The sequence below is a fragment of the Pteronotus mesoamericanus genome, unplaced genomic scaffold (genome assembly GCF_021234165.1).
Source record: "Pteronotus mesoamericanus isolate MK-2021 breed Mesoamerican mustached bat unplaced genomic scaffold, CSHL_Meso_final contig_169, whole genome shotgun sequence".
Lineage (NCBI taxonomy): Eukaryota > Metazoa > Chordata > Mammalia > Chiroptera > Mormoopidae > Pteronotus > Pteronotus mesoamericanus.
The window spans coordinates 4,098,229-4,126,010 of NW_026555068.1; the positions used below are offsets into that span (position 1 = coordinate 4,098,229).

The window sequence follows — 27,782 nt, forward strand, 5'->3', positions numbered from 1 at the left end:
TTGATTCTTGTATGTGCCCTGACCGGGGGTCAAACCCACAGCTTTGGTATATTGGGACTACATTCTAACCAACTGAGCTACCTGGCCAGGGCAGTAATTTAATATTTTTATTTATTTTATTTATTTACTTATTTATTTTTTATTGCTGTTCAATTACAGTTGTCCCCATTTTTCTCCCATGACTCTCCCCCACTCTGCCCACCCCCTGTAATTTGATGTTTTTAATGCCACCTACTTTGTTTATAACATGTGTGTCAGGCACTATAAAAACTTTTGATAAGTATTTAAAGATACACATTTTGTAGAAGTAATGAATAATTTTTTAGTCCCTGAGATACTATTACAATGAGTCCTGCAGATGAAGTCCTTGTTCTCGTAGCACTCACATTCTAGTGGGTTCTTTGGTATCTAGATGCCTCTTGCACTGATGACTTTATTCAACATTCTTATTACAGTCAAAACAGTGATGTTTACTAAGAAACATTAAAATTTATTAAGTGGATTATGCAAAGGATTAAGTTTAACTTACCACTGGCCTTATATTTTTCTACTTCCAAAATGACCAAATATTCTTCTCTGAAAGTTTAATTCTGGTTTATTATAAGTTTCATCATACATGTAACACTTGCTAGGAATGTATGAATGAAGAAGTTGTTAAAAATGAAAAAAAGCTAATAACTTCAGAAACAGTTTGCCATTTCTTATTTTTCAGTTATGCATTAGCTAAGCCTTGTGTTACTCAGAATAACTTACTCATTCTGATGGAGTAAAAGAGAAACTCATGAGTTATTCTGGGTTTTTATCTTTAAGCTGTGTTCAGGAAGGAAGTAGAGACCATACAGTTTATAACTAAAACAACAATATAGCTTCATAACTTATCCAACTTGTAAGGCCTTAAATAGTTGAAAATCTAAAATTTGATGAGGATTACACAGTATCGACTATTCTTAACTATTGTTTAAAATAAGGATAACTTTGAAAAGCTTGTCATGCCGTGTATAAATGTATACACATATTTTCTCATCAGGATGCACCTGCTGCTGCTCGACAGCAGTTTTACACTGACATGTACTGTCCAATCTGTTTACATCAAGCCTCCTCCCCTGTGGAAACAAACTGTGGACATCTCTTTTGTGGTAAGCAAAAAGTACTATACTTGGTAATAGTGACTATTTGGCCCAAGACCCATATGTGCACACAGGCTGGATTCCTGTTTTTCTCTTTGTCATATTTTGTATTTCATGAATATTGTAGATTGCTCTTGATACCCTGCTCTACATATTGGCCATTTTTATTTATTGTCTGTTAGTTCAAAGATTTAAAATACTAGTTATTCAACTTCTTAATAAACAGAATGTGTTTCTTTGAATAGTAATTCAGGTATATCAATACCTTGATGGATTGAGTGACTCATTGTTCATTTGCTTTTTAGTAGTTTCATTTATTATTCAACCTTCCCAAGGCAGGAAGGTTCTTCTCTCAAGTACCCTGCCCAGGGCCATCCCTTAGCTCTACTAACTCTTTTCTTACTCTGAGTCAGTCCAGAAGTTCTTAGATTTTCTTTCTTCATGACCGCAAGAGAGTTGGTGATGGAGAATGAGAAACTTGGAGGATGCAGTGGAACAAAAAAGGGCACATTGATTTCACACTTATTTATTGTCAGTAAGGGGTACTTTTCACCCTCCAGAAAGACTTCATAGAGATTAATGAGATACCATATCGTCAGTGCTTGTTATGGTGATACGAGATTGGGGAGAGGCAGTTATTACACAACACTTAACATTCCTCATCTCATCTAACCTCACAAAACCAAGGCTCAGAGATATTACGAAATTTTCCAAAGGGTAATCCAGCTGCCAAGGGACAGAGGCAGGTTTTAAAACTATGTCTAACTTCAAACCCTATGCTCAGTTCTACTCTTTAATTGGTGGCTTATACAATTACTTAAAACTTATCCAGTGTTTTATTGTAGTATTTCTTTGGGTTTGAACAGCTGTATTCAAGATAGGGTTCTAATTGGTCCCAAAATGCACAGTTTCCATGCGAAGACTAATTTAAAAAATGGAGCATACAATGATCCTATAAATTACTTTTGCTTAGACTGATAATATAGAATGCTTAGGTATATGGTGTTACTGTTTATGCTATCAGGGACGGCATACATATTTGAAATCCAGGATTTTCTGTGCCTTGTGCTCATTTAGTAAGTACTGACCAACCCCACTGTTACCTCATCTAGTAATTCCACCCAGTTTCCTAAGGTTTTTGCCTAAGTAGCTAACAAATTATAATTCTCTGTTGGAAATGCTAATGAGGAACAAAATAATGACAGATCAGATAGGGAGAATTAAATGGCCATCAGAGAAAGCAGATACTTCCCCCCACTCTCAAACCTCTGGTAGATATTCCTAATCAATTGGACACTGAGTCTGATATGGAGTCAGCCATCCTTCAGAAAGTGTTAGGAATCATTGCATTTTGGCAGGCATGGTGAACTCTATTTGCCAACCCAGGCTTAAGTAATTCACTGAGTGGATAACCAAGTCAATTGAAAGATGGCTGTATTGTGTTCTTGGTTTTACCTTTGGGTCTGAGGTAATAGGATAGATTGCTTCTGATATCCTGCTCTACTTGTTAGACACTGTTATTTACTGTCTGTTGGTTCAGAGGTTAAAAAAACTAGTTATTCAACTTCTCAATAAATAAAAAATGTGTTTTTTTGAATAGTATTTAACTATATTGATTCCATGTGTATCAAGAGCACTTTAGCTTAGTTCCTATGCATAGGCCTAGTTCTGCCCCTTCACAGTGAGTTAAAAATAATACAGCAATAGACATACCTTACTGGCAGTTGTAGCCCTCATAATTTTATTTAATTCTCCAGCAGTCTTATGAGGTCTTGTTCCCATTTGAAAAAATAAACAAATTTGGAAAAATTGTAACCCAGATTGAAGCCATTCAGTCATCTCTCCCACACATCCTATGTAGGTGGATCTCTTTTTAAAGAAGAGAACGTTGAGAATAAGGAAATGCATCAAGTGTGTCATAGCAGATGAACTGAAGTGTTTAATTTGCTCGACCATAATTTCTCAGTCAGGCAAGTGGTCATTACATAATTTGCAAAGCAAAGACACCTATACCCCAATTTGTGGAAAAGAGATGTGAGATTAAATAAGTTCATATACGTCAAAACACATTGAAATTTTGAGTGTGACAGTACTATATAAACCTAAGGCATCTTTACAAATGATAATACTACTAACAGATTTATAATAAGCTTTGTTTTTATGTAGTTTCTATATGAAATTAGATTGCTCAAAGTACTTAATATTATCTAATTAACACTCTAAGAGTAGGGAAAAATATCAAATATTGTTTAGCTTTTAAATTCATCTTTAAATTGTTGAACCAGTTTTGCCCCACAATCACTGTAATGTCCAATTTGGACGGCCTTCGCTTTGCCCATTAGTTTGCTCACCACTCTCCTCACAAACCATTTATTTTTGCCTTTGGCGTTTGCTCTTGCTGCTCATAAAACCTGGAGCATCCTCCCTCCAGAATTCTGCCTATCTAAATTTTTGCTATCCTATGAAGTCCAAATACTTCCTTCTTGGCAGACTACTCTATAATACACCCCTGAGATTCTTCCCTCTCTGTACTCCTTTTATACTTAGTATTACACAGTTCAAGATTTAACTACCCTCTGATTGATTTAAGTATGTCACCTTGGTTTCCTCACTTTGCCATTGGTTCTTCTGAATTCCAGGCATTTATTTGATCTGGAAGAATAAAAATAAGGAACATAGGAAGGCCAAGCTAGGGTGCTAAAGCAAGAGGAAGAATACAGAGAAAGTCCTGGAGGTGTAGGAGGGTGACCGGAAGTGCTTAGTTCAGATTCACAATGAGACCTGGATGGTCTGAGAAATGGGTGTTCTGCAGAGGGGAGAAAGAATTGGTCCCTTAAACATCAGACACTACTTAAAATTTTTTCTTCTTCATCTGTTACCGGTCTAAAATTTAGGGCTTCTACACCTAGCTCACCTACTACTGTCTGAGCTCTTCCTTCAGGCTGTGGTTAGCCGTTTTGCTGCTCACAAAAACCTTCAAGTGGAAAAATCAAACCCATCCAGTACAAAAGTTGATTTTAGTTATTGAACTGGATTATCAACTTTATTAGGGCAGAGAATATATAATCTTTGTATAATTTGGTTCCTTTTTCACACTACTTAACAACTTTTATTAATACTTAAGTAATTTGGCTCTCTAAGTTCATAAAAAAGTGATTGTGTTTTTGTAATGTGTATGAAATTTCAAATAGAAAACTTAGGCTGTGATTTGTTGGTATCATTTATACAATGATGTTTTATTTATTTTACATAAGAAATGCATTATTTTCTAGTAAGCCTCACAGCACTGAAGCGATTAATGCATGCTTGGTTTTGTCTAAAAATATCTGTATCGTCAATGGTAGTTTAAATAAAAAAATTTTTTAATAGGAATTGTTGTGAGATTTGAATTTGCCTGAACAGATGCTGGATAAAGTTAAAAAAAATGTTAAATAAGATGATAGTGTTAAAATATTTCCAATATTTAAAACATCAGTATTAATTTTTTTTCCCATTAGGTACCTGCATTATTGCGTACTGGCGATATGGTTCATGGCTTGGGGCAATCAGTTGTCCAATCTGTAGACAAACGGTAATGTTTGTATCCAGAAAGCATCATAAATGCTAGTTCATTTTGTAAATACAGTTTCTGTACCTGACTTCTGAATTAGTTTGATATTTTTAGCAGAGTTCCCTTTATTCAAAGCTTCTATGATGTTACTACATTATTTCTTTAATGTCTTTAAGACACCTCAAAAAAAGGGATTCCCTTTGAAATCCTTCAGTTGAAAGAAAAACAAATGGTAAATGAATCCTCTCCCAAACCCTCAAACATCTTTGCTGTAATATTACCAAAGGAATAACTGAACTGACTAATCAGGCTTAAGCAAATAACCCCTTTACTACTTTTGAAAAAAATTGATTTTCCTTTTTAACTTAATTTTAATCTGCCCTCTCCAGTAAGGGTCCAGATAGTTTTAAATAATGAATAATAATTTTTTAAAGTGTCTTTTTTTGAAACATAATCATACTGAATTACTCAGGACAGATGTGACCATTATAGTCAGTCTAGAAGCTGTCTCAGCACAGAGGCAGTGAGTTTTTGTGAACTTATATCGAAGACTGAAATGTTAGCACAGATGGGATTGCCAGGCTTTCTCAATTTCTTTGACAAACTGGAGAAAGCAATATACTGAAGAATCTGAGAAACAAAAGTTCTTAGTTTTTTAATTAATAAATATAGCAAAATAGGACATTTCTCTCAGTTGTTTGTAGTTTTTCATAATTTCCTTTATAGTTATTTTATTTTCCACTTAAAAATAGACACCTTTCTGATAATGAGTTATGAACATGTAAAAAGACAGCATCTACTTAGGAAGTCTTTCAATGTGCAAAATAAAGTCCTAAAATGGATAGTTTCCAAGTAAATATGTCAAATTGGATGCACGTATTTACTTTTGCTCCCTCTTACAACTTCTCTAAAACAACAGTAAAGGACACTGTGTAAAGGCATAAATCAGCAGAGACCAAAAAATAAAACAATAGAAGAGGTTCCAATTTTTCAAAATTTCTTTGTAAAATAAAATAGACCCACAGAAAAGCACACAAAACAAAGAAGTACAGTTCATTGAATTATCACAAAGAAACGCTTGAGTAATCATCACTCAAATGAAGAAACAAAAATTGGCCAGCAGCCCCAGAAGCTTCCTCAGGACCCCACCCAAATCTTCACTCCTCTTTTGTCTCCTGTAGGTAGTTCCCATTTCGCTTTTATAATAAGCATTTTCTTGATTTTTCTTTATAGTTTTATTGCCTTAGCATACACTGCTAACATTGTTTAGTTTTTCCTGATTTTTGGACTTTTTTATAAATAAAACCATATGGTATGTATTGTTAAATACACACACAGGGATATACAAGGGTGAGCAAAAGTAAGTTTAAAGTTCATATATAAAATAATACAATAATTAATAAATAATAATAATAATTCAGTAATAAACTCTTTCACATACTCAAACTATAAACCGACTTTTGCCCACCCCATATGCCTATCAGCCTTTGTTCTGGCCACCTACTCTTCTTCCCCATCGCTGCCTTTTTTTGTGGGGGGCGGGGGTGTAGGAGGTTCAGGGCTTTCTCTTCTTCCTTCTACATTCCCGAAATCTGCTTCTTTCACATTTGACTCTTTATCACATGGTCAGGAGGAAAATCTGTTTTGTTTTGTTTTTTGTACTGCCTTTCTGGATGATTTTCTATGTGACACAAAGCAGTCAATACTTAAACTTCTTTGCCACTACCACCTCTCATCATCTTTAGCTGCCAGCCGCTCTGAGACCAGACCAGGCCCTAGGTCTTGTGTTAAAGAATTAGTTCCACCAAAGGCCTGGAAATGGAGTATCCCCTGCAGCCTTGCAGCGGTGTCCAACCTGCGGCCCAGAGGCCGCATGCAGCCCAGGATGGCTGGGAACGTGGCCCAACACAAAATCATAAATTTACTTAAAACACTATGAGATTTTTTTTTTGTAATTACGTGTCACAATGTATTTAATGTGTGGCCCAAGACAGCTCTTCTTCCAGTGTGGCCCAGAGATGCCAAAAGGTTGGACACCCCTGCAAGAGAATGCAGCCATGCTTCCGCCTTGGTATTAGGATTTCTGACCTTCCAAACTCTAAATTGATACATTTGTCTTGTTTTCAGCCACTTAGTTTGTGATAACTTGTTAACAGCAGCATTTGGAAACTAATATAATTGTCTTTGCAATTTTTTATTTCTCACTCTGAAAATTTTCCCAAATTTCAGAACTGACTTCAGTCGTCTTCTAGACATCTCTACTTGGATACCTCACCAGCATTTTAAGTTCAATTAGTCCAAAATTAAAATTATCTTTCTCCAAAAAAAAACAAAAACAAAAAAGAATTAGTTGCTCCACCTGTAGCTTTTCATAGGGTATGTATAAATTTATCAGGTGGTATCCTTTGGACCACCTATAATTTGGCCAGAGGTTAGAAGGGTGGAGATAGTTATTTGAATATAGTAGCTTTCAGTTTTCTAATTGTAGAGTAATTCATCCCAGAGGCAAGACAGATGTCAGATACCTGCTTCACCTGTTTCACTGGAAGTAGTAATGCACAGGCTGACACTTCCCTGCATGAATGCATCACGAGCACACCGACCTGCATTTTTCAAGGGCTAGCTTACGTTACAAGCTGTCTGGACACCCCAGGGAGAAGTCTTTTCAAGTATCATTAAAACATCTTAGAACCGGGTGTTGCACAGGTCTACCTCCCTTCTCTCTTGGGAATTGTGATCACCAACAGGCAAGGCCGTGTCTTTATTTTTTTTTAATTTATTGTTTTTTAATTTTATTTGTATATCAAGCACTTAGCACAGTGCCTTGCTCACAGTAGATGCTCAGTTAAAACTTATTGAAAGAATGCATTTTTATTAACAAATTCATGAAGAGGCAACAGTATATGCACGCCTTTGTTTTAGCTGTTTGGAGAGCATCTGAGAAATGGGAAGCCCTAGTTTTACAGCTAAACTGAGGAAGGACAAAGACAACAGCTATGATTTAAACCTAAATCGTCACTTCTCCTTCCCATCTTCATCTCATTGTACAGTAACCATTTCTGTCAGGGCTTTTTGTGGTCTGTCATCTTCAGATCACCCAAGTATGGTCCTGGGACATTTGTGTATCCTTACATCTACCATGGAGGAAGAGGGGTTTAATATATTATATTATATAACAGTATTAAGCATTACCTTTTTTGATCATAGTAGGGCTAGGTGCTTGAGAGCCAGTCCTCGCACTAAGTTAATGTCTATGTTATGGCTGGTAATATTTAAAGATATTTCAAACACCAGAGACTTTACTCCTGAATGTTTTCTCATCATTGTTGTATCTTCAGCTGTAACTACCCTGGTGTGGACTGGAAAATATTAGGACCAGTGTTTTGATAACATGCCCATTTTATTTTATAGATGCTCAAATTACATTTGCATTGGATTTTATTGAAAGTAGGAAAATAATCCTACTTTCCTCCCCTGTGTTGCCTTTATTAAAGGAAATGAGTGAAATATAAATTCAGAAGATTTTCTTGTTTTATTGAATAACACAAAATGCAAAAAACTAATGCTGCAGAAAGGTACAAATTTTTTTTTTTCTGTATTATACAGGTAACTTTATTGCTACCAGTATTTAGTGAAAATGACCAGTCTCAGGATGTTGTATCATTGCATCAAGATATTAATGATTATAACCGGAGATTCTCAGGGCAACCCAGATCTGTAAGTAAAGTTATAGCAGGTACAAAGTTAGAGGGACCAAAGTTCAAGTATAACAATACTCTCTTTCGCAAAGTGAGATTTACTAACAAATATTCTTTGAATATGAAAAACCTCAATGTTTGTGTGTGTTGGGTAAAGATTTTACTTTCATATCATTGTTGTCATTCACTGAGTTACAGCTTTCCCAAGGACTACAATTTTGCTATCTCAAAAAAAAAAAAAGGCATTGTAAAAGTCATTTATGAAGAGATAATGGCAAAAAATCAGTAGGAGAAAATTTGAGGTAAATATAAAATTATCAACTCCTATGTGATTCTAAAATAGGTTTTTACTTTATGAGAAACTTACAACTGAGAACTTCTGGAGAGAATTGTACAGTTGTGTTTTACTCTAAGTTACTTACCTTGGCCCCGTTTGAAATGTTCCCTTAAGTAACCCTGTATGTCATCTTAGCTATTCAAATCATTCTTTTTTTAATTCTAACATTAATTCTACAGTTGACCCCTCCCCTAAAAAAAAAGGCATTTGATAGATTGAAAACTGTTACATTTTATTATCATTCCAGTTTTATCAAAATATAGTGAAGAACTCTAGAAGTGTGTGTATGACTGAATCTGTATTTCAAAAACCAGAATATACTAAGTATAAACTTAGTATATGGAAAGCCCAGGTCCCTCCCACGAGCTCTAAGACGGTATATATCCACCCGCTGAGCTTACATCTCCACTTGGATGTTCCCTAGGCCTTTCAAACTTAACATGTAGAATATTAAACTGATTCCCTCCCCAACTCAGTTAACTCTTTTTCTCAGTCTTACTGAGCTCCTTGTCTCCCTCATTCCCTTAATCTGATCTGTAAATAAGTTGTACGATTTCTTTTCTTTTGGGTGAGTCCTGTCATTTTCACCTCATAAAAATGTCCTGTGTCTCTAGAGCCATCATATTAGTCAAAGTCACCGTCCTCTCTTGCTTAGGACACTTGCCATGGCCTCTCACTTAGACTTTTTCTCTGCACAGCAGTCCAAGTAACATTTGAAAATGTAAGTAAGGCCATGATGCTCTTGTGTTTGAAAACCTGCAATTTTTTTGGAATCATGTTCCAACTCCTTCCTGTGGCTTACAAGGCCCCGCGTGACCTGGCCCTCCCCTGCCCCCACCATACTTCAGCTACACTGGCCTTCAGCTCTCGGAATAGCTCCCAGTTTTTCCACATGATGCCTTCACTTGTGCCTTTTCCTGTTTGGAGTGCATGTTGCTCTGCTCTTCTCACGAGTGATTTCTCATCCTTTAGGTAGTTCTAAAATAAACCTCCTCCAGAGGCTTTCCTCGACAACTAAGGCATTCTCTTACTGCTCTCTGTACATTTTCTTCATGGCATCTGTCACAAGCGGCACTCAAATCTTGTTCATTGTCTTGCTCTCCATAGACTGAAAGCATCATGAGAGCAAGGACAGTGCTTAGTCAGTCAGTACTATATGCTCATTGTGAAATGCAGTGTCTGGGATGTAGTAGACCCTTCATGTGTATTGAGTAAATTAATGAATTATCCTTGAGATAATTAATACTCTTACTCCCAGCCAAGACTATAAGCTATTAAAACGTTTTAGTAATAAACAACTGTGTGCTCTTGTGCTCCCTTGCTTATATTCCTCATTCTGTAATGTCATTTACATTTAAAGGTATACAGTTTCATCTGTTGTGAATGATAACAGGTAAATCTTTTAGATGTTTTAGCAACAAGAAAAACAATCCAGCCACTGTTGTCTTCCATAGTTGCTTGATCCAGCCATTTTTATTTATTTATTTATTTATTGATATTTTATTTTTTTTATTTTTTTATTTTTTTTATTTTTTTGCATTTCATTTTTTTTTATTAATTTATTTACTTTTTAAATACATTTGTCTCTGCCTTCCCCCCACCTCTTTCCCTTGCCCCCTCCCACCTTCCCTCCCTCAGCTCTTCCCCTTTGGTTTTGTCCATGAGTCCTTGCTATATGTTCCTTGACTTTCCCCTTCCCTTCCCTTTCCCTGCTCCCCCTTCCCTCTTGTCTCTATTGATTTCTTTTCCTTTCAGTGTTGCTGGTCTTATTTTCCTTGCTTCTTTGCATTGTTGGTTAGGTTCCGCTTATAGGTGAGATCATATGGTATTTGTCTTTCACCCCCTGGCTTATTTCGCTTAGCATGATGCGCTCCAGTTCCATCCATGCTGTCGCAAAGTTTAGTACTTCTTTTTTCTTTCTGCTGCGTAGTATTCCATTGTGTATATGTACCATAATTTTTTGATCCAGTCATCTACTGATGGGCATTTAGGTTGCTTCCAACACTTGGCTATTGTAAATTGTGCTGCTATGAACATTGGGGTGCATAGGTTCTTTTGTATTGGCGTTTTGGTGTTCTCAGGGTATAGTCCCAGCAGGGGAATCGCTGGATCAAAAGGCAGTTCCATTTTCAGCTTTCTGAGGAAATTCCACACTGCTTTCCATAGTGGCTGCACCAGTCTGCATTCCCACCAACAGTGGACTAGGGTTCCCTTTTCTCCACAGCCTCGCCAGCACCTGTTGTTTGTGGATCTGTTTATGATGGCCATTCTGACCCGTGTGAGGTGGTACCTCATGGTGGTTTTGATCTGCATTTCTCTGATGGTTAGTGATGCTGAGCATCCTTTCAAATGCCTCTGGGCCCTTTGTATCTCCTCCTTAGAAAAGCATCTGCCCAGGTCTTTTGCCCATTTTTTGATTGGATCGTTTGTCTTCTTGGAGTAGAGTCGAGTGAGTTCTTTATATATCTTGGAGATCAAACCTCTATCTGATGTATCATTAGCAAATATATTTTCCCAAATGGTTGGCTCCCTTTTCATTTTGCTGATGTTTTCTTTAGCCGTGCAGAAGCTTCTTATTTTTATGAGGTCCCACTTGTTTATTCTTTCCTTTATGTCCCTTGCTTTAGGAGACATATCAGTGAAAAAAGTGCTGCGTCAGCCATTTTTTTTTTAACATATCCTCCAGGGACACCTGTAGGATGATTCTTTGAAAATCAGTGTTTCAAATTCAAGATCTACCATTGAACTTTAAGATAATAATAATAATTTTAAGATAGTCATTCATACTTTTAAGTGTGAAGCATACCATTGCTCAGTTCTTATTTGTGTGTGTGTGTCAGATTTATATTTAACAAGAAAGCTTGGTCTGTGATGATGTTACAATATAGTAAAGACAGCTCTTTGATATTCTGCCTCAAAGTTGGGGTAAGATTGTAATTAATACACAAACATTTCTTAGTAACTCTTTTCATATTTCTTGTCTAATTATATATTTTGTATAAATAGTGCCATATGAGCAGTGAAAAATTGCTGATAATGGACAGAAAATTATTGTTAGAATATTTAAAGTAATTTACCATTGACTTGTGAAAAACGTGTAGCTGTTTTGCTTTAAATATTAGTTTCTTCCATAGAGAGTAGAAAGTTAATATAGGAAGTGACTCTAAAAAGACCATTGTTTTTCATTTGTGACCAGTTTTTCCAAAGGAGTTTCAAGATTTTCTTTACTTTGTATTTTTAAAAAGGTTTTCTCATCAATTACCATTTTTGTCTCCATTTTCCTCTCAATTTATTTGGCACTTGTTAAATCAATAAATATATACGGAGTTGGATTTATGATATTTATACAGATTGTTAAAAATAGCTGAACTGTGGGCGGTGGAATGACTGCAGGAAGTGATTTACTTCCCCTGGTCAGTTTGCCTTGTATCTACCAGCTTCTGAAAAATAAAATATGTTGAAGAGTCACGGTAGGTTATTACTACACAGGACCTTATATCATGTAGTCCACTAACAATTACACAGAACAAATGAGAAGTTTGCAGTCAGAGAATAAACTGATTTGCTCAAGGTCCTATAAATACAGGATGGGGCAAAAGTAGGTTTACAGTTGTTTGTGTGGAAAATAATATAATAATTAATAATTCAAGAATAAATGCTGTTTTGGATACTCACAATTATAAACCTACTTTTGCCCCACCCTGTTAGATTGGTACTATTTTTCCTTTTTAATAGCTTTATTTAGATGTAATTTGCATGCCATAGATGTATGTGTTTTAAAGTATACAATTCAATGCTTTATAGTATATTTAGAGTAAATATAATCTAATTACCACCATGATACAATTTTAGAATATTTCATTCTCCCAAAAGCTTCAGCAGCCCCTTCCCATTCTCCCCTGCGTCGTCCCCTCTCCCCAGTCCTTGGCAACCACTGATCTATTTTCCGTCTCTATAGATTTGGCTGTCCTTGATATCTCCTCTTTTTTTTTGAATGGGATCATATAATATATGGCCTCTTGTCTCTGGGTTATTTCACTTGGCATAATGTTTTCAAGGTTCATCCATGTTGTAACATACCTCAGTACTTCATTGCTTTTTGTCGTTTTTTTTTTTTTTTTTTTTCAGTTACAGTTGACATACATTATATTAGTTTCAGGTGTACAACATAGTGATTATACATAGTGATTATAACTTACAAAGCGATCACCTCAATAAGTCTAGTACCCATCTGACACTATAAAATTATTAGAATATTATTGACTGTATCCCTTATGCCAGTACTTCATTGATTTTTATGGGCAAATAATATATTTCATTTTGTTTCATGAGCTGATGGACATTTGAGTTGTTTCCACTTTTTGGCTATTATGAATAATGCTCCCATTAACTTGTGTACCAGTTTTTGTATAGACATGTTTTCATTCCTTTTGGGTATATATGCCTTGCTGTGCAGGTGCTGGATATTGCAGTTAACTCTGTGTTTCACATTTTGAGGAGCTGCTGAACTGTCTCCTAAGGGGCTCTACATTTCCACCAACAGTATATGAGGGTTCCAGTTTCTCCATATCTTAAAGTTTTTATTTTTTCCATATCTTAAAATTTTTTTAAATGTTTTTTGTTACAAAGTTCAGCTGTGAAAATTATGCTCCTTTATATAAAAACCTAGTAATTGATGTGTTTCTGTACATATTTAGGACTTAATCATTTTCAAAAAGGTAGGACTTGGCATTCCAAAAATCTTTGTGGCAATTAGGAATTTGCTTATATTCGAGCTAAGCAGAATAAACATCCTCAGAAGGGATCAGTTTCATTGCTATTCTCAGACAGTCATTAATATTGATGTGTCTTTAATATATAATACTTATATATTACCTGGTAATTTATAAAGGTCATTTATATACAATATCGCTTTCAGTTTTTGAAAGTCCTCCGTACATACATACTCAATTGTTGACTTATCTCTAGTAGGTTAAACAACTTGCCCCAAGGTCACCTAGGGGAAGTAAGTAATTGATTTTGAATTCAAACCCAGATCTATCTGACTTTAAAGCTGAGACTTGAGCTCAAGCCTCAGACTCTAATCCTATACAGTAGGTTCTTCATTTGGTTTATTTTACTAACTCAAATTAGAGGTAACTTGAGTTTTACATTATTATGTCCTATATTTTAAGTTTGCTGACATTTTAATCGCTTTTCAATTATCTGCAATAAAACCTATTTTATAAGAATCTAGTAATCAAAGAATTATTTTTAAATAAAATGAATAACCAGAAAATATGATGGTCAATCAATAGATGAAACTTAATTCATGTTAACTGAGTTTGTCTGTGCATTCTAAGATAATTATATTATTTTAAAATATGACGCGTTAGATGCCAAATCATAATATTTGTTTTTCCCCTACCAGATTATGGAAAGAATTATGGATCTACCCACTTTACTGAGACATGCATTCAGGGAAATGTTTTCAGTCGGTGGCCTTTTCTGGATGTTCCGTATCAGGATAATACTTTGTTTAATGGGAGCCTTTTTCTATCTTATATCACCTCTAGATTTTGTACCTGAAGCCTTGTTTGGAATTCTGGGCTTTTTAGATGATTTCTTTGTCATCTTTTTGTTGCTTATCTACATCTCTATTATGTATCGAGAAGTGATAACACAGAGACTAAATAGGTGAAAAAAAAGTTTACTAAAATATGAGCTAATGTGTAAAATCAAACAAAAGGACCCATAGCAGTGTAAAGCATTAGAATATTATCTTACAAACTGAAGACTGCTGTCAGACAAACATTTGATTCTTATTTGACAAATACCTAGCAATATATGACTGGAATTTTTACATGTTGCAGGTTCTAATATTAAGGTTAGAATTATAATAATTTACAACTGTATCTTGATTGTGTTGTCTGTAAAGTCTCTGGAAAAAACATGAAATTATATAAAAAGGGATGCTTTAATCTTTTTCTTTCCCCCGAAATTACTCAGATTAATTGGATGTATAGTAACATAGTGTTAAATGTACACTTTATCCAATTTTTCCTTCTCAGTGAGTACCTATATGATAGTATATTGCAACAAGACTCTAAATGTTTTTGTTAAAATAAAATATTGCACAATATTGGGAAAAAGTCAGTGTTTCTTAGCTAGTTAGTACTAGCTAAGTTTTGTGCATTTGGAGCAGTTCTGCCTTTCCATTCTGATGTAAGTCTTTGTTATCAGCTGAAGGTGAACAAAGAAACTTGAACTTTATAATCTAATTTCACATTCTGGTTTACAGAACACTAGAATAATTAACAAGATGTAAGACATTTATCTCCAGTCAGCATACTTCTGTTCTCAGTATGGCATTTAAACCAGAGTTTGATCCTTTTATACAACAGTGTATCAAAGTAACTTGCAAAAGGAATGTTTTTTCAGGAACCTGAATGATACTGCAAACAAGTAGTAGTTTGATGCATTTCTGAGAAAAGTGGTTCTTCACGGCCTGAGCATCAGAGAGAATACTGGGAGGGCGCTAGGGAGACTTTAAGTTTGACCAGAGAAATTACTGGTGAGCTAGAGTAACAGAACGGACACATTTGGTTCATTTTCTCTTGATAGAAAACTTGTGATGCTGTCCCTAGATGGTGCAAAATGAGCAAATGTCAGAGGTGATTCAATAGGAAAGCTATTTTGGTTTTTTAATGGCTACAGTGTAAGTATCTAATGCTCTCTTCTGCAGTTTTGTTTGAAAAGAGCCAAAACCACAAGTATTATGAAATCCCAACTCCCTTGGCTGGTACTGCTCAGTAGCAAACTGGACAGCAGGAAGGTTGTTGATGCCCAGGGGTGTTAGCTCTTGTCGCCTGCAATCACTGATAGTCACATTGTCCATTCGTGTACTAGTGAGCCTCCCTATGTATAAATAGGCAAAAAAAAGAACAAATCTGTCGCAGTCTCCCAAATTAATCAGATTATCCATTAACTAATAAGATGCTGAATAAAATCAATAATGGTGTTTTCTAATTTGGGCCTTGGACAAAGCTGTTGTTTGTTAGAGAAAAAAAACAGTAATGCTTAAATGTAGCAGTTTCTCACATACTTTCCATTTTACGCTTAAGACAGTTAGATGAAGAAGGCAGGGTGGTGTCTTTCATTTCACAGCTGAAATCCCTGTTACTGAGGACAGGGGTTTTTTTGTCTGAAGCCACCCACAAATAGTGACTGAACTGGTAGTAGACTCAATAGGACTTTTGCGTGGGGTTCAGATAAATGTGAGGGTTGTTACGAAGAAGAGAAGCTAGAGAGAAACTGGGGTCCCTTGGAGTCTTTTGGAACATACTGGAGTAAGATAGGTGCTACTAAGAAAGGTCTAGAAAGATGACATACCAAGCTTCATGAATCTTAAATCTGTACTTCTAAATCAAACATCTAATAGGATGACATACTTCACAAAAAACTTTTCAGCTGCAGCTACTAATTCTAAAAACTAAGGAGTAGGAGTTTGTTATACCAGACTAGAAATGCATTTCCTACCACTGCAAACTTGGTGTGCAGCTATAGCTATATAGCAATGTCATTTTTTACAGGATTTCATTCTCTGTGCATGTTCTGCTTCAAGTGTCACATTTCTAGTTACAATAATTTTATTGTGATATTGGAATTCTTTATAAAACTTTGCTGGTAGAGGTGTATTGTACCATCTTTTGTAACACACGGAAACACTGTATGATCTGAAGTCTTATTAAATACAAAAGGAAACACATGGGCAATTTAGAATTTTAGACCTGTTTATTATGTTATCTGTATTGATCACCGATAATAAATGTAGATGGTGCCCAAGAGCATTTAAAACAAGTAGAGTCAATCAGTGTTTCAACATAGTAATACCTCTGTGATTCAGAGTGAGATCATATAAATCAAAGCAACAATTTGGACTTTGTAAACAGTAATATCATAACTGTCACAGAAACAAATGGTCCGACCCCAGGAGCGGGTAACTTGGGCAGGTCTATGGAAAAAGATGGAGGAAACAGTTGTTCTCAATGCCCACTAGAACAGTGGTTTCAGCACCACAGTTCTCAGCATTTGAAAGCAACAGGGGAGGAAAGAACTGTCTTGATCCCTGTGGCTGTGCAGATACCTACCTCACAGAGTTGCAGAGAATTAATGGTTGGATTCAAACTTTGTGATTTAAGAATTTGTCAGACACCTGTTCTTTGGAATAAAAACAACATATCTAAAATTAAAAAGTAGCTGTTATTTTCATGTTTCTTTTATACTGTTTGCTTTAAAATTTAGAACTCCTGAAATAGCATTCAATATAATGGTTGCAATGGTTTTTTCACTAGTGGACATCGAGTATCTCATCACATTTCTAATTTTCCATAGATATTTTTAAATTTAAAAAGTAGAAGCGTTTTTGTTTTGAGGAAAATTACTTACCTGGGTAACCTATGTTAATTCTGGACAAGAAGGGTGGAAATGAAATTAGAGATTAGGCCTGTACCCTGATTCCCCATCCCTATTTCTTTTCTGCACGTAGTGACTGAAATTGCATATTTGATAACTGAAATGATCTTTTCTGAGTCTGTGCCCTCGTGTCTGCATCAACATTCTTTCCCTTGTCTTTGTAATACTAAAATGTACTCCAGGCTCTCCTGTTTTGCTAAAGAGCAACCCGTGAACCTGGGACGGGGTCACAATAGGAAAGGGCACTCAATGTTTGAAGGTCCTAAGACGTGTCTCTCAGCAAGCTGTAGGGGCTGCTGACAATCGCAGTGATAAAGACAGTTACTGAGATTTTGTTCTGTCAGAACCAGACCATTTTCATGGCATCAATATTAAAACATTGAGTCCTTGACTGCAAGCAGTTGGCGATGTTATCAGTCACTGTCACCTTCATACATCTGCATCCTCTGACTGGTCCCATATCCCACATTGGTGCCTGAGAGGAATAAACACTGAGCATGTTTGGATAGTTTCCTTACCAGACTAGTGGTATATAGTATAGGCCTTTTGAAGGGAATATAATATGGGATGTAGGAGAAGGGCTAAGGGCTAAAGATGTTTAAACTCATTGGTATCTAATATTTCAGATTTTAATCTGTTTAAAAACACAAAAACTTTAAAGAGTATTTAAAAATACCTGATACTGAAATCAAAACATTCACTCTTCTAATTGGTCTTAGGGATAACCTATAATTTTTATCTACATGAAACTTAATCTTGTTCCACCAATCCTAGAATATTGGAAATGTTAAGGGTCTTTACAAATTGGCTGATGTTTGTGTTTTCTCAGATGAAAGCTATAGATAGCTGCCAAAAAAATACATATATACACATGTTTCTGTACTTTCAATTCCTTTTCAGGGCATTCAAGATCTGAACATTTATGGAATCCAAATTAAGAATTCCTCATTTAGTCTTACAGCCTTACTCCACCGATGAAGACAATGAGGCCCAGAGAGAATAAATGCTAAGGTATTTTTTTTTAATAAAAATTGTTTACGGAAAAAAAAAAAAAGGATAGCTGGATAGAAATTAAAATCTAAATTGTTAGATACCAGTGAGTTTAAAAACAGCTTTAGCCCTTAGCGCTCACCTATGTTAAAAAACAAGTAGCTTATTTTTCTTCAGTTTATCAAGCATGACAAAGTTTATCCTAGAATAATTGTAACAAAACTTACTCTTCTAATGTGAAAGTTTAAATTTTTTTTCCTTAAAAAGTGTTACGATAGTAAATGAAGTAGGCTTTGAAAAACATAAAACTTTTTTAAAATTATTTTTTAATGTATTGATTTGAGAAAGAGAGAGAGATGGTTTGTTACTCCATTACATTCTGCATCGTTGGCTGATTCTTGTATGTGCCCTAACGGGATGGAACCCGCATTCTTGGCCAATTGGGATGATGCTCTAACCAACTGAGCCACCCAAAGCTACCCAGCCAGGGCTGAAAAATATCAAACTTCTAACTACACTTACTCAGTTTATCCCGATTTATTGTCCTTCTCTCAAATGAACATACAAAACTAAGGGATATATTTATTTTTGATATTTACTGAAGGGATCAAATGAAATCAAATGAACATAAACATCTCAGTCTCTCTTAAAAAAAGGCAGTCTTGCATATCTTATGTGGCCGTTGTTTGCTTAATAAACTGTTTTATTAAGGTAGGACAAACTCCAAACATTTTATAAATCAATAAAGGTCATAGGATTATCATAAAGTGAACACCGTTTAACCATCACTTAAGTCAAAAGACAAATTACCACCATCCTGTAAGTCTCCTTTTCCTCTTTCCCAAAAGGAACCTCTTCTGAGTTGTTTTACCTACTTTTTTATTACTCTACAAAAAATAGAATCAGCCTTGGCCGGTGTGGTTCAGTGGATTGAGTGCCCGCCTGCGAACCGAAAGGTCACTGGTTCGATTCCCAGTCAGGGCACATGCCTGGGTTGGGGGCCGGGTCCTCATTTGGGGGCGTGTGAGAGGCAACGGATGGATGTATCTCTCGCACATCCATGTTTCTCTCCATCTCTCCTTCCTGTACCCTCTCTCTAAAAATAAATAGTCTAAAAAAATATTTTTAAAAAAATCATGTAGTTTATTTTGTCTCTGGTTTAATCATGTAAGAACCATCTAGAGTATGGGTCATAACTTCTTTATTTTGATTGCTATATAGTAGTCATTCCATTGTATGACTATACCACAATTTATACATTCAACCATTAATGGGCATATGGACTGTTTGCATCAACATTTTCTAAAAATCGTATGATCGGTGGCCGCCCTTTTAAAGTGGGCGCAATGATCCAGCGACTTCAGCTTTACACCTGGCCTCCTTAAGCCAGCAGACCCAATGGACCGCATTGTTTTCCCTGTTAAAAGGCTCCTGATAAATTAACCCAAGAAAGGCGCCGGGGGCAAATCGTGCCCTGGCATGGAAGTCAGGCTGCGCTCCCCCAGCCTCTGTTCCCAAGGAGTTCCTTTCTCCCTTCCGGAAGGTCGAAGGTCCGCCCACTTCAGCGACGCTGAGCCCGTAGCATCACACGCCGGGCCTCAGCCAATGACTTGCTTTCCAGGGAACGTTACCTCTGACCTCAAGGCTAATCTGAGACAGCAGGGACGAACTCCTCGCGAGAGGTGAGATTGAAGCTTCCTCCGCCATCTTGGAGATGGGAGTCGGGGGATGGTTGTGGTCGTTCTGCTAATGCAAACAACAAAACGAGCACATCAACCACCCCCGAGTAAGGCTATCATCGCTGTAATTGCTGGCCAAACCTACAGAAGAAGCGAGGGTGTCACGGCGGAGAGCAGCGACATTGATAACAGTTTCACCTGCCTGCTGGGGCGAAAGGAGTGAAACGACTGAGGACCGGAAGGATGGTGCAGTCCTGTTCCGCCTACGGCTGCAAAAACCGATACGATAAGGATAAGCCTGTTTCTTTCCACAAGTAAGTGCCTTTCGCGCTTCGCGGGGTTGGCCCCTGCTCGCGCTGGGGGCGCGCAGCCGGTTAGGCTCGGGGGCGGAGCCAGAGCCGGGCGCGTGTCCGCGCGAGACCTAGCGAGAGGGGCGTAGGCAGGGGCGGGGTGCGGACGAGCGCTACTGGGGGTCTACTCTGGGCTGGGCGCTGGGCGAGTCCGCTGGTCGTCGAAGCACGCGCCCCGTTGCCGCGGGTTGCGCGTTCTTGGCGCGTGCCGTCACCGCTATAGATGACCGTTTCTCGTGCGCGAGTTCCGGCCGTGAGCGCGAGGCTCACTCGCCCCCTGGGGTTGGCTGGTTCGGGGCGGGCGAGGCCAGAAGGCCCTGAAGGTCGTGAAGTGTCCAGGCCGAGAGGCGTTTGGGTTTCACCATAAGGTCTTGGAGAAGCCTGGTGGTGATAACGCTTCGGAAGTAAATTTGAAAATTTTTTTAAAAAGTCACTTTTTTCGGCCTTGTGGTGGTTGGGAGGCCAGCATCATTAAGGATTGGTTTTTGGCCAGGATTTCAGGGAGGACGTGTATGGGCAAATTTCTAGGAACCAACCTTTAAGGAGCTCTTAAGTTTTAGAGGCAGTTTCTGGTACTGCAAAGATGAGTATGTTTTAAGCACGCAATAATGATAACATGGACAATAATAATAATATGTACCATGATCAAGTGCCGTAATAGAGGTCAATATGAGCTGCTATTGGTGCAAAAAAGGTGCTGCAGTCAGAGCCTTAAAGGAAAAATGTTTTCTTGAAAACCTCAAAATGGAAATGACTAATGGTAATCAAATGTCTTCAAAATGTGACACGATGGCAATTTTATTCAACCAAATTCAGTACAGTAAATTACAAATTTTATTACATTTACATTGAATTTTGCAAGAATTTCCCGGCTATGAATGATAGCTAAGAAATTAGAACCAGTGGTAAGTTAAACGAATTATTCTTAGCTAAATACACAAGCAAAATGTTCAATATTTTTCAGGGGTTTTTTTTGGGGGGGTCATTTATGTTTAATAGTAGATGTGGGTGCATTTTTATATTTTTGATGCAGTATGAGAAGGACCATACAGAAAAAAGAGTGCCTACTGCATAGGGAGATCTGGAGTGTTGATGTTTTCCTCTTCAGAGAAGGGAATAGGACACTTAACACTTACAGAATTCAGTTCAGTATATCTTAACATTACCTTTTGATTTATTGGAATTTCTGAAAGCTGATGAACTGACCTCTCCAGTGTAGGGAATCTGTCAGGAGATGGTGGGTGACACCATCACATTCGTTCAGCTCTCCACCTCCCCACTCTGATGATACAGCAAAAGGAATTTAAAAATGTGGAAAAGCTTTCATTGGTACAGGAAACTAGTTAAGGATGACATTCATACATCAGAAATACTGAGTTTCTGCTGTTAAACAATTGAATGGAGAGAGAGACTAACCTACCTCTCATCTTTTATCTATAAGAGCAAATTTGGGAGATGGGAAGGAGCTTGACAAAACTTCACACACAACCTGAGCACTTGTAGTCATGGAGTCTGGCCCTCGGGGCTGAATTTTACCAGTGATTGCTACTGTAGTTTACTTCTAGAAGCCATTTCTGGCGGGGATCTTCTAAGAGTGTTTCTCCAGTTTCTCTGTGGTAGTGGGGGGAGCTAAGCTGGACAAAGGGACTGTCCTAAAGGTCCCTTAGACCTTCAGGATAATAGAGCCAGGCTCTGGCATACTCTGGAAGAGAAACTGGAACATACAGTTGAAACATCCTTCTTTGGCTTCTTTCCAATCCCCCCAGTTGACTAAATCCCTGACCTGGAAAAATAAAATCACAACAAATTTAAACTCTTCCTACCTCCCTTTATCTGGGCCTAATAAACATATTTCAGTAGATTAAGAAGTTAAAAAAATTTTATTTATCATTGTAATTCAACTAAAATTTGATTCATTCGTATTTGTTAGACTGATTCTAAGACAACCAGAAGCTTCTTTTTCTCAGTGTGTAGATACAAACCTACAATTTTGTTTTACAGTGTACAGAAAATCACTGGTAAAAAAATGAATACAGATTCGCCCTATAGTATGTATTTTACTTGAAGCTTTTAGTGTCTTCAATATAAAATAAATGAGATAGATAGGAGAGCTACATGATTTACCCTTGTGTATTTAGATGTGTGTGGAATACCTGTATCTGTCTGTGAAAGTTATTTACTGTAATGGAGGAGGCAAAAAAAGTTTTAGGCACATGGGCCCTCCACCCCCAACCTTTCATTACCTACTCTTCCCACATCTGCCAACATGGCTAACTCTTAATGCTTATATTTTTACATTCTGTAAACTCTTACTTGGCTTGTCTTATTTAGATGGCATATCTCATTAGATCTGACATTCTTACACCTACTGCGTGATATAGTTAGATTTCCATAAGAAATACTTTTTTTTTCCTTTAAAGATTTTATTTATTTTTTTTTTTAGAGCGAGGGAAAGGGAGAGAGGGGAGGGAGAGAAACATGGATTGGTTGCCTCTTATGTGCCCCCAACTGGGGACCTTGTCCACAACCCAGGCATGTGTCTGAATGGAATCAAACTGGCAACCTTTTGATTCACTGGCCAGTGCTCAGTCCTCTGAGCCACACCAGCCAGGGCAGAAATATTTCTTCTATTAAAAAAAAATCAACCCCTGCTAGGGGGGTAACATATCCCACATTAGTGGGTGGTTGGTTTATTTATAGGATCTTTAAAACAAGTACATTCAAAAGCACAACTAATAACAACAAAAAAAGCAGTAGTAGTGTTTTGATTAAATACTCCTCAGTGTGTTAACACCAATGTAAGATAGTTCTTTCCTAAGCAGAAAAGTTTGGGAACTGAAATATGTCATCATCTTCAGGTTTCCTCTTACTCGACCCAGTCTTTGTAAAGAATGGGAGGCAGCTGTCAGAAGAAAAAACTTTAAACCCACCAAGTATAGCAGTATTTGTTCAGAACACTTTACTCCAGATTGCTTTAAGAGGGAGTGCAACAACAAGTTACTGAAAGAGAATGCTGTACCCACAATATTTCTTTGTACTGAACCACATGACAAGGTAATATGTGTTTTTATATATTGGATTTTTTTTCCTATTTTTTAAATTAATGTATTTATTGTGGAAATTTGGAAAATTCAGAGCAGCATTAAGAAAACAAATGTTACCTGAAACCTATTACTTGTAAATAACCACTGTTAACAGTGATACTCTTTTAAAAAATACAACATGCAGTTTATTAAATATCCTCACACTAAGAAACTCAATCAAGCTTTGTAATTTACTTTTAAGATCACTTGATACACCTGCTTGTATGTTGATCAGTTTTTGTCAGCAACAGTTCAAAGTATTGTTCTCCTCAGTTTTAAATACTACTTAGTAGTTAATTTAATGTTACCGTTCTGCCTCTTTCTTGAATTCCATTTCTACTTCCAGTACAAAAGTATAATTTAAACTTAAACTATTTTCTCATTTTGGAACATTTCTTTACCAAGACTCATTTAAAAAGTCTTAATTTTCTTAAATTGCACTGATAAATTTTTTTAAATTGTTATTTCTAGTTATTAAATTCAAACGTACTCTGCATTATTGTTTTAGAAGGAAGATCTTCTGGAGCCACAAGAACAGCTTCCCCCATCTCCTTTAACACCTCCCATTTCCCAGGTTGACGCTGCTATTGGATTACTAATGCCGCCTCTTCAGACCCCTGATAATCTCTCAGTTTTCTGTGATCACAACTATACTGTGGAGGATACAATGCACCAGAGAAAAAGGATTCATCAGCTAGAACAGCAAGTTGAAAAACTCAGAAAGAAGCTCAAGACTACACAGCAGCGATGCAGAAGACAAGAACGACAGCTTGAAAAATTGAAGGAGGTTGTACACTTCCAGAAAGAGAAAGACATAACAGAGAGAGGTTATGTGATTCTGCCAGATAACTACTTTGAAATAGTTGAAGTACCAGCCTAGAAAAAAAGAAATTTGTATTGGTTTTTAATGGGGCAATACCACATACCCTCTTCTAGCCTGTAAAGGAATTTCATCTGAAAAAATAACAGTTGGTTACTTGTATAAAAACAATTCAGAATATTTTTTAAAAAAATAAATTAGCTATATACTGTAAAATTGTTAATGTTTTTGTTTGTAATTTCAGGGTTTTTACATTTTAACAAAATATTTTAAAAGTTATAAACTAACCTCAGTGTGCAAGTGTAAGTTGGTTTCAAGACTAAGGGTTTTTGTTTTCTAATTTGAGTATTTATAGAAATAATGTAAAAATAAAAAGGAAAGAATGAGAACAGTACAGTAAGGATGATTTAAGTTTAAAATTTAAAATTAGTTTATTGAGAGAATTTAGTTATATTTAAATCAGAAGTATGGGTTAGACCATGGTATATAACTTCTCAGAATATATATAATCTTACACATTCTTATTGGTAAAGTCAGAAGATTCATTTATCTTTCTTAATTACTTGTCAAAGATAACTTGGTAAGTCAACCCTTTAAAAAAGAATTTCTTCAGAGCAGAAACTGTAGTCATTCCATACCTAATTAATATGGTTAAATAACTATATAATGAATGGATTTTTAAAAAGTGGGCCCCTCTTTTTCCTCCCAGTGTCTAGCATTATAAAATTAAAAGTGTGTCTCCAGTGGAAGAAATACTCTTTAACAAAATAGGCATTGTTATCCATGAAGTAATAAAAATGGGGGCCTGATCTGTTGTATGCCTTTTTCTCTCGTTACCCCTGAGCTAAATAAGGGACATCCAGTTCCCCAGCCATAGTTATTTTTGCATCCAAATCTTTAACAAGCATGTTGTGTCAGTAGAGTTTGATTTGTATCATAGTATGGTAATCTTGAACCTGACTAATTGATTTTGGTCAAGGCTTCACATAAGCAATGATTTCTTCACTTTAAAAAAAGGTTGGTTTTTTGTTTTTTTTTTAATCCTCATCCAAGGACTTTTTTTTTTTCCCATTGTTTTTAGAGAGAGAAGGGAGGGAGAGAAACATCGATTGGTTGCCTCCTGTATGCCCAGACTGGGCATCTTAATGTGCCCAGAATGGAAATTAGGCCCACAACCTTTCTTCCAACAGCCACATCAGCCAGGGCCGTTTCTTTACTTTTAACACAAATTAAAAATTAAATCCCATTTTACTTAAATGAGTGATTTGTATTCAGAAGCAGCCTAATATGTAGTATTTATTTTCCTGAATGTTGAGATTTAAACACTGAAGTTTCTGTTCAAACTGTGAATTGTATTCTGACTTTGTGATAAAATTTACATATATTTGAAATGAAATATGTTCTGAGTAAACAAATACTGCCATAGTGCTTACCTACTTAAATTTAGAGTAACTATTTCAACTGTAATTATTTTATATTTCAAAGTACACTGAGATAGTTGAAGAGTAACCTTTTAAGGCAGTATTAAAGATATGAAACAATGATGTTCAAAGTGTCTTTTGTAGACCTGTTTTTCAATGTAATTCACTGCCATGCTGCGAATGGATAGTACTTTGATTCATGGAGATTTGATTTTTAATGAACCAGTACTTCAAAAATAAAAAATTTCGATTACAAGAATACTAGACATTATATAGTCTGATAATATTCGGTACTAACTCTAATGAATCAAAGGACTTTTTCCAGTTTCATGGATCTCATCACCGTTTTTGGAAGTTGCAAAGTCTCTCAAGTAGTTTGTTTTTACACTTCATATCCCTAGCAATTCTTGGAGGATATGTGGGTAAATACTTTGCCAAAGTATATATTTTTTATCTAAATTGTCATGTATGCAAAAGAAAATCTGCATGTGTGTGTATGTGAGTGCGTGTCCCTGGAACCAACACTCCAACATTGAATTGTAAAAGTGGTAATAGTAATAATTACTTTTAGCATCTAGCATAATGATTTAACCTGGAGCTATTTACTTTTCGTAAGAGACATAAATCTATGTTTGGAGAGAACTGAACAAGAAACATGTATATCAACTGTTTGCATATAAATAAGTTGTAGTTTAACATAGGGATTTTGAGGTACAGGTGCTTATATCTGAATTTGAGATGTCACATTTGTTGAATTTTTTATAATTCATTTTGTCTATTGTACCATTTATGACATTGCCAAGAAAAGGAGATGTTTTGGGCTACGATAGGTCCTGTTCAAGCATAGTGAAACAATCTGAAACAAACTGGGAGAGGACTGATGTGAACAGCATATTCTGAACATTTATTTTAAGCACGTATAGTAACGTATAAAATTTCCACCTACGTGTGACATAATCTGTCAGTAATAGTGAGAATAAATAATTGTTTCTTAATAGAACTGCTAGGAAAACTATAGAATCAAAGAATTTTAGAATTAGAAGAGACTTAGAAATCATTGAACACTAGCCCAACCTCTAAACCCTAAAGAAATTTCCTTGTAAAATATCTCTGACAGTGGTCATCTGTTCTCTGTTTACCATTTACATATAAGCAATTCTGCTTAGATTCTTTAAAATGGGTTTCTGGATTAGAATAGAATTAGTTGCCACTGTTTATGCTCATTTATAATACAAATATAAATTCACTTTGAACTGCTGCATAGGTTGAACTGTCAAATTCCAAATTACAGAAGTTTTAAATTTTTGTAAAATTTAAATGTTTACTAACTGTATACCTGTTATGTGTGCTAAAAATATCTCTTGTCATTGCAGTAAAGAAATAGTGGTGTCTAAAATTATTAGCAAAACTTTTTACTTGGAAATTCAAGTACATAAAGAGATTGTTTTAACTTGTGTAATCCCTTTCTTAGAAGCATAATAATAATAGTGAAGGTAAATGAAAGTTTCACTTGACATGGATTTTTTTAGGTTAATGTTTTTTGATCATCTTTATCAAAACAATTATACAGACATGCACATACCTAATACTTATGGCTTTTATAAATAGTAAGCGACATAAAGTAATATATTTAAAAGTCCACATGATCTGTAAAAAGAAAATTCCATTTGTGTTCCAGAATTTTTAAAAGACAGCCAGCCATGAGTAGTAGTACTTAAAGGGGAAGAAGTGAACAGATTTGCCTGCTTGCTTATTATTCTTTATAATGGGGAGTGAATTGGATGATTAGTGAATGAAGAGCATTGCTCTTGTCTGATGGTAACTGGTATTTCTGGGCATTATGGTTTAATACAGCTGTGTATTAAAATACAATCCTTGATGTGAAAAAAAAAAAATCAAAGAGCAAACTGATTTTTCCAGAGAAGTAGAACAATTATAATTCTTTAACTTAAAATAACAGAAAAGTTAGTTCAAATATCCTATAGCTCTGTGTCTTGGTATCTTTTTTACCTTGGATGTGGTTTTAATATGAGTTTTTTTTTTCTTAGTGATAAATATTTTTGAAACTCAAAATCTGTTGAGAGTGTTCATTTTTAAAATATCCTAAGGGATATGTATAAACTTTCATTGTTTTAACGATTTTTGGTGAGACAAACTACAATATTAATAAATAGACCAAACTTCTGGAATGCGTTCATGAGAAACTCCGACCTGTTACCCTCCGTAACTAGCGTAACTGATGAAAATAAATTTTACACAACCATTTTAAGTCT

The 27,782-nt window shown here is 36.0% G+C and overlaps 2 protein-coding genes across 5 annotated transcripts in view; both read left to right on the top strand.

Annotated features, from left to right (window-relative positions):
* Positions 1-16,946, top strand: part of RNF170 (ring finger protein 170) — a 28,243-nt gene extending 11,297 nt beyond the window's left edge. For all 4 annotated transcript variants that reach the window (XM_054565937.1, XM_054565940.1, XM_054565939.1 and 1 more), the window contains 4 exons: positions 1,028-1,136; positions 4,625-4,698; positions 8,284-8,394; positions 14,123-16,946. In XM_054565937.1, coding sequence (XP_054421912.1) covers positions 1,028-1,136; positions 4,625-4,698; positions 8,284-8,394; positions 14,123-14,392 — 564 coding nt within the window. In that variant the 3' untranslated portion in view covers positions 14,393-16,946. The remainder of the gene's footprint in view (positions 1-1,027; positions 1,137-4,624; positions 4,699-8,283; positions 8,395-14,122) is intronic.
* Positions 16,947-18,072: 1,126 nt separating this feature from the next.
* On the top strand, positions 18,073-27,443 carry THAP1 (THAP domain containing 1). Its single transcript, XM_054565942.1, has 4 exons — positions 18,073-18,177; positions 19,778-20,149; positions 23,044-23,239; positions 23,777-27,443. The coding sequence occupies exons 2-4, from the start codon at positions 20,079-20,081 to the stop codon at positions 24,146-24,148; spliced, it is 639 nt and encodes a 212-aa protein (XP_054421917.1). The 5' UTR covers positions 18,073-18,177; positions 19,778-20,078; the 3' UTR covers positions 24,149-27,443.
* Positions 27,444-27,782: the final 339 nt, after the last annotated feature.

What these genes read in the sequence shown, in the direction of transcription:
- THAP1 (XM_054565942.1), top strand. Translation starts at nt 20,079, where the DNA reads ATGGTGCAGTCCTGTTCCGCCTACGGCTGCAAAAACCGATACGATAAG. An exon ending in AAGCCTGTTTCTTTCCACAA is followed by an intron (nt 20,150 to 23,043) that starts GTAAGTGCCTTT and finishes CATCATCTTCAG; the next exon opens with GTTTCCTCTTACTCGACCCA. An exon ending in GTACTGAACCACATGACAAG is followed by an intron (nt 23,240 to 23,776) that starts GTAATATGTGTT and finishes TTATTGTTTTAG; the next exon opens with AAGGAAGATCTTCTGGAGCC.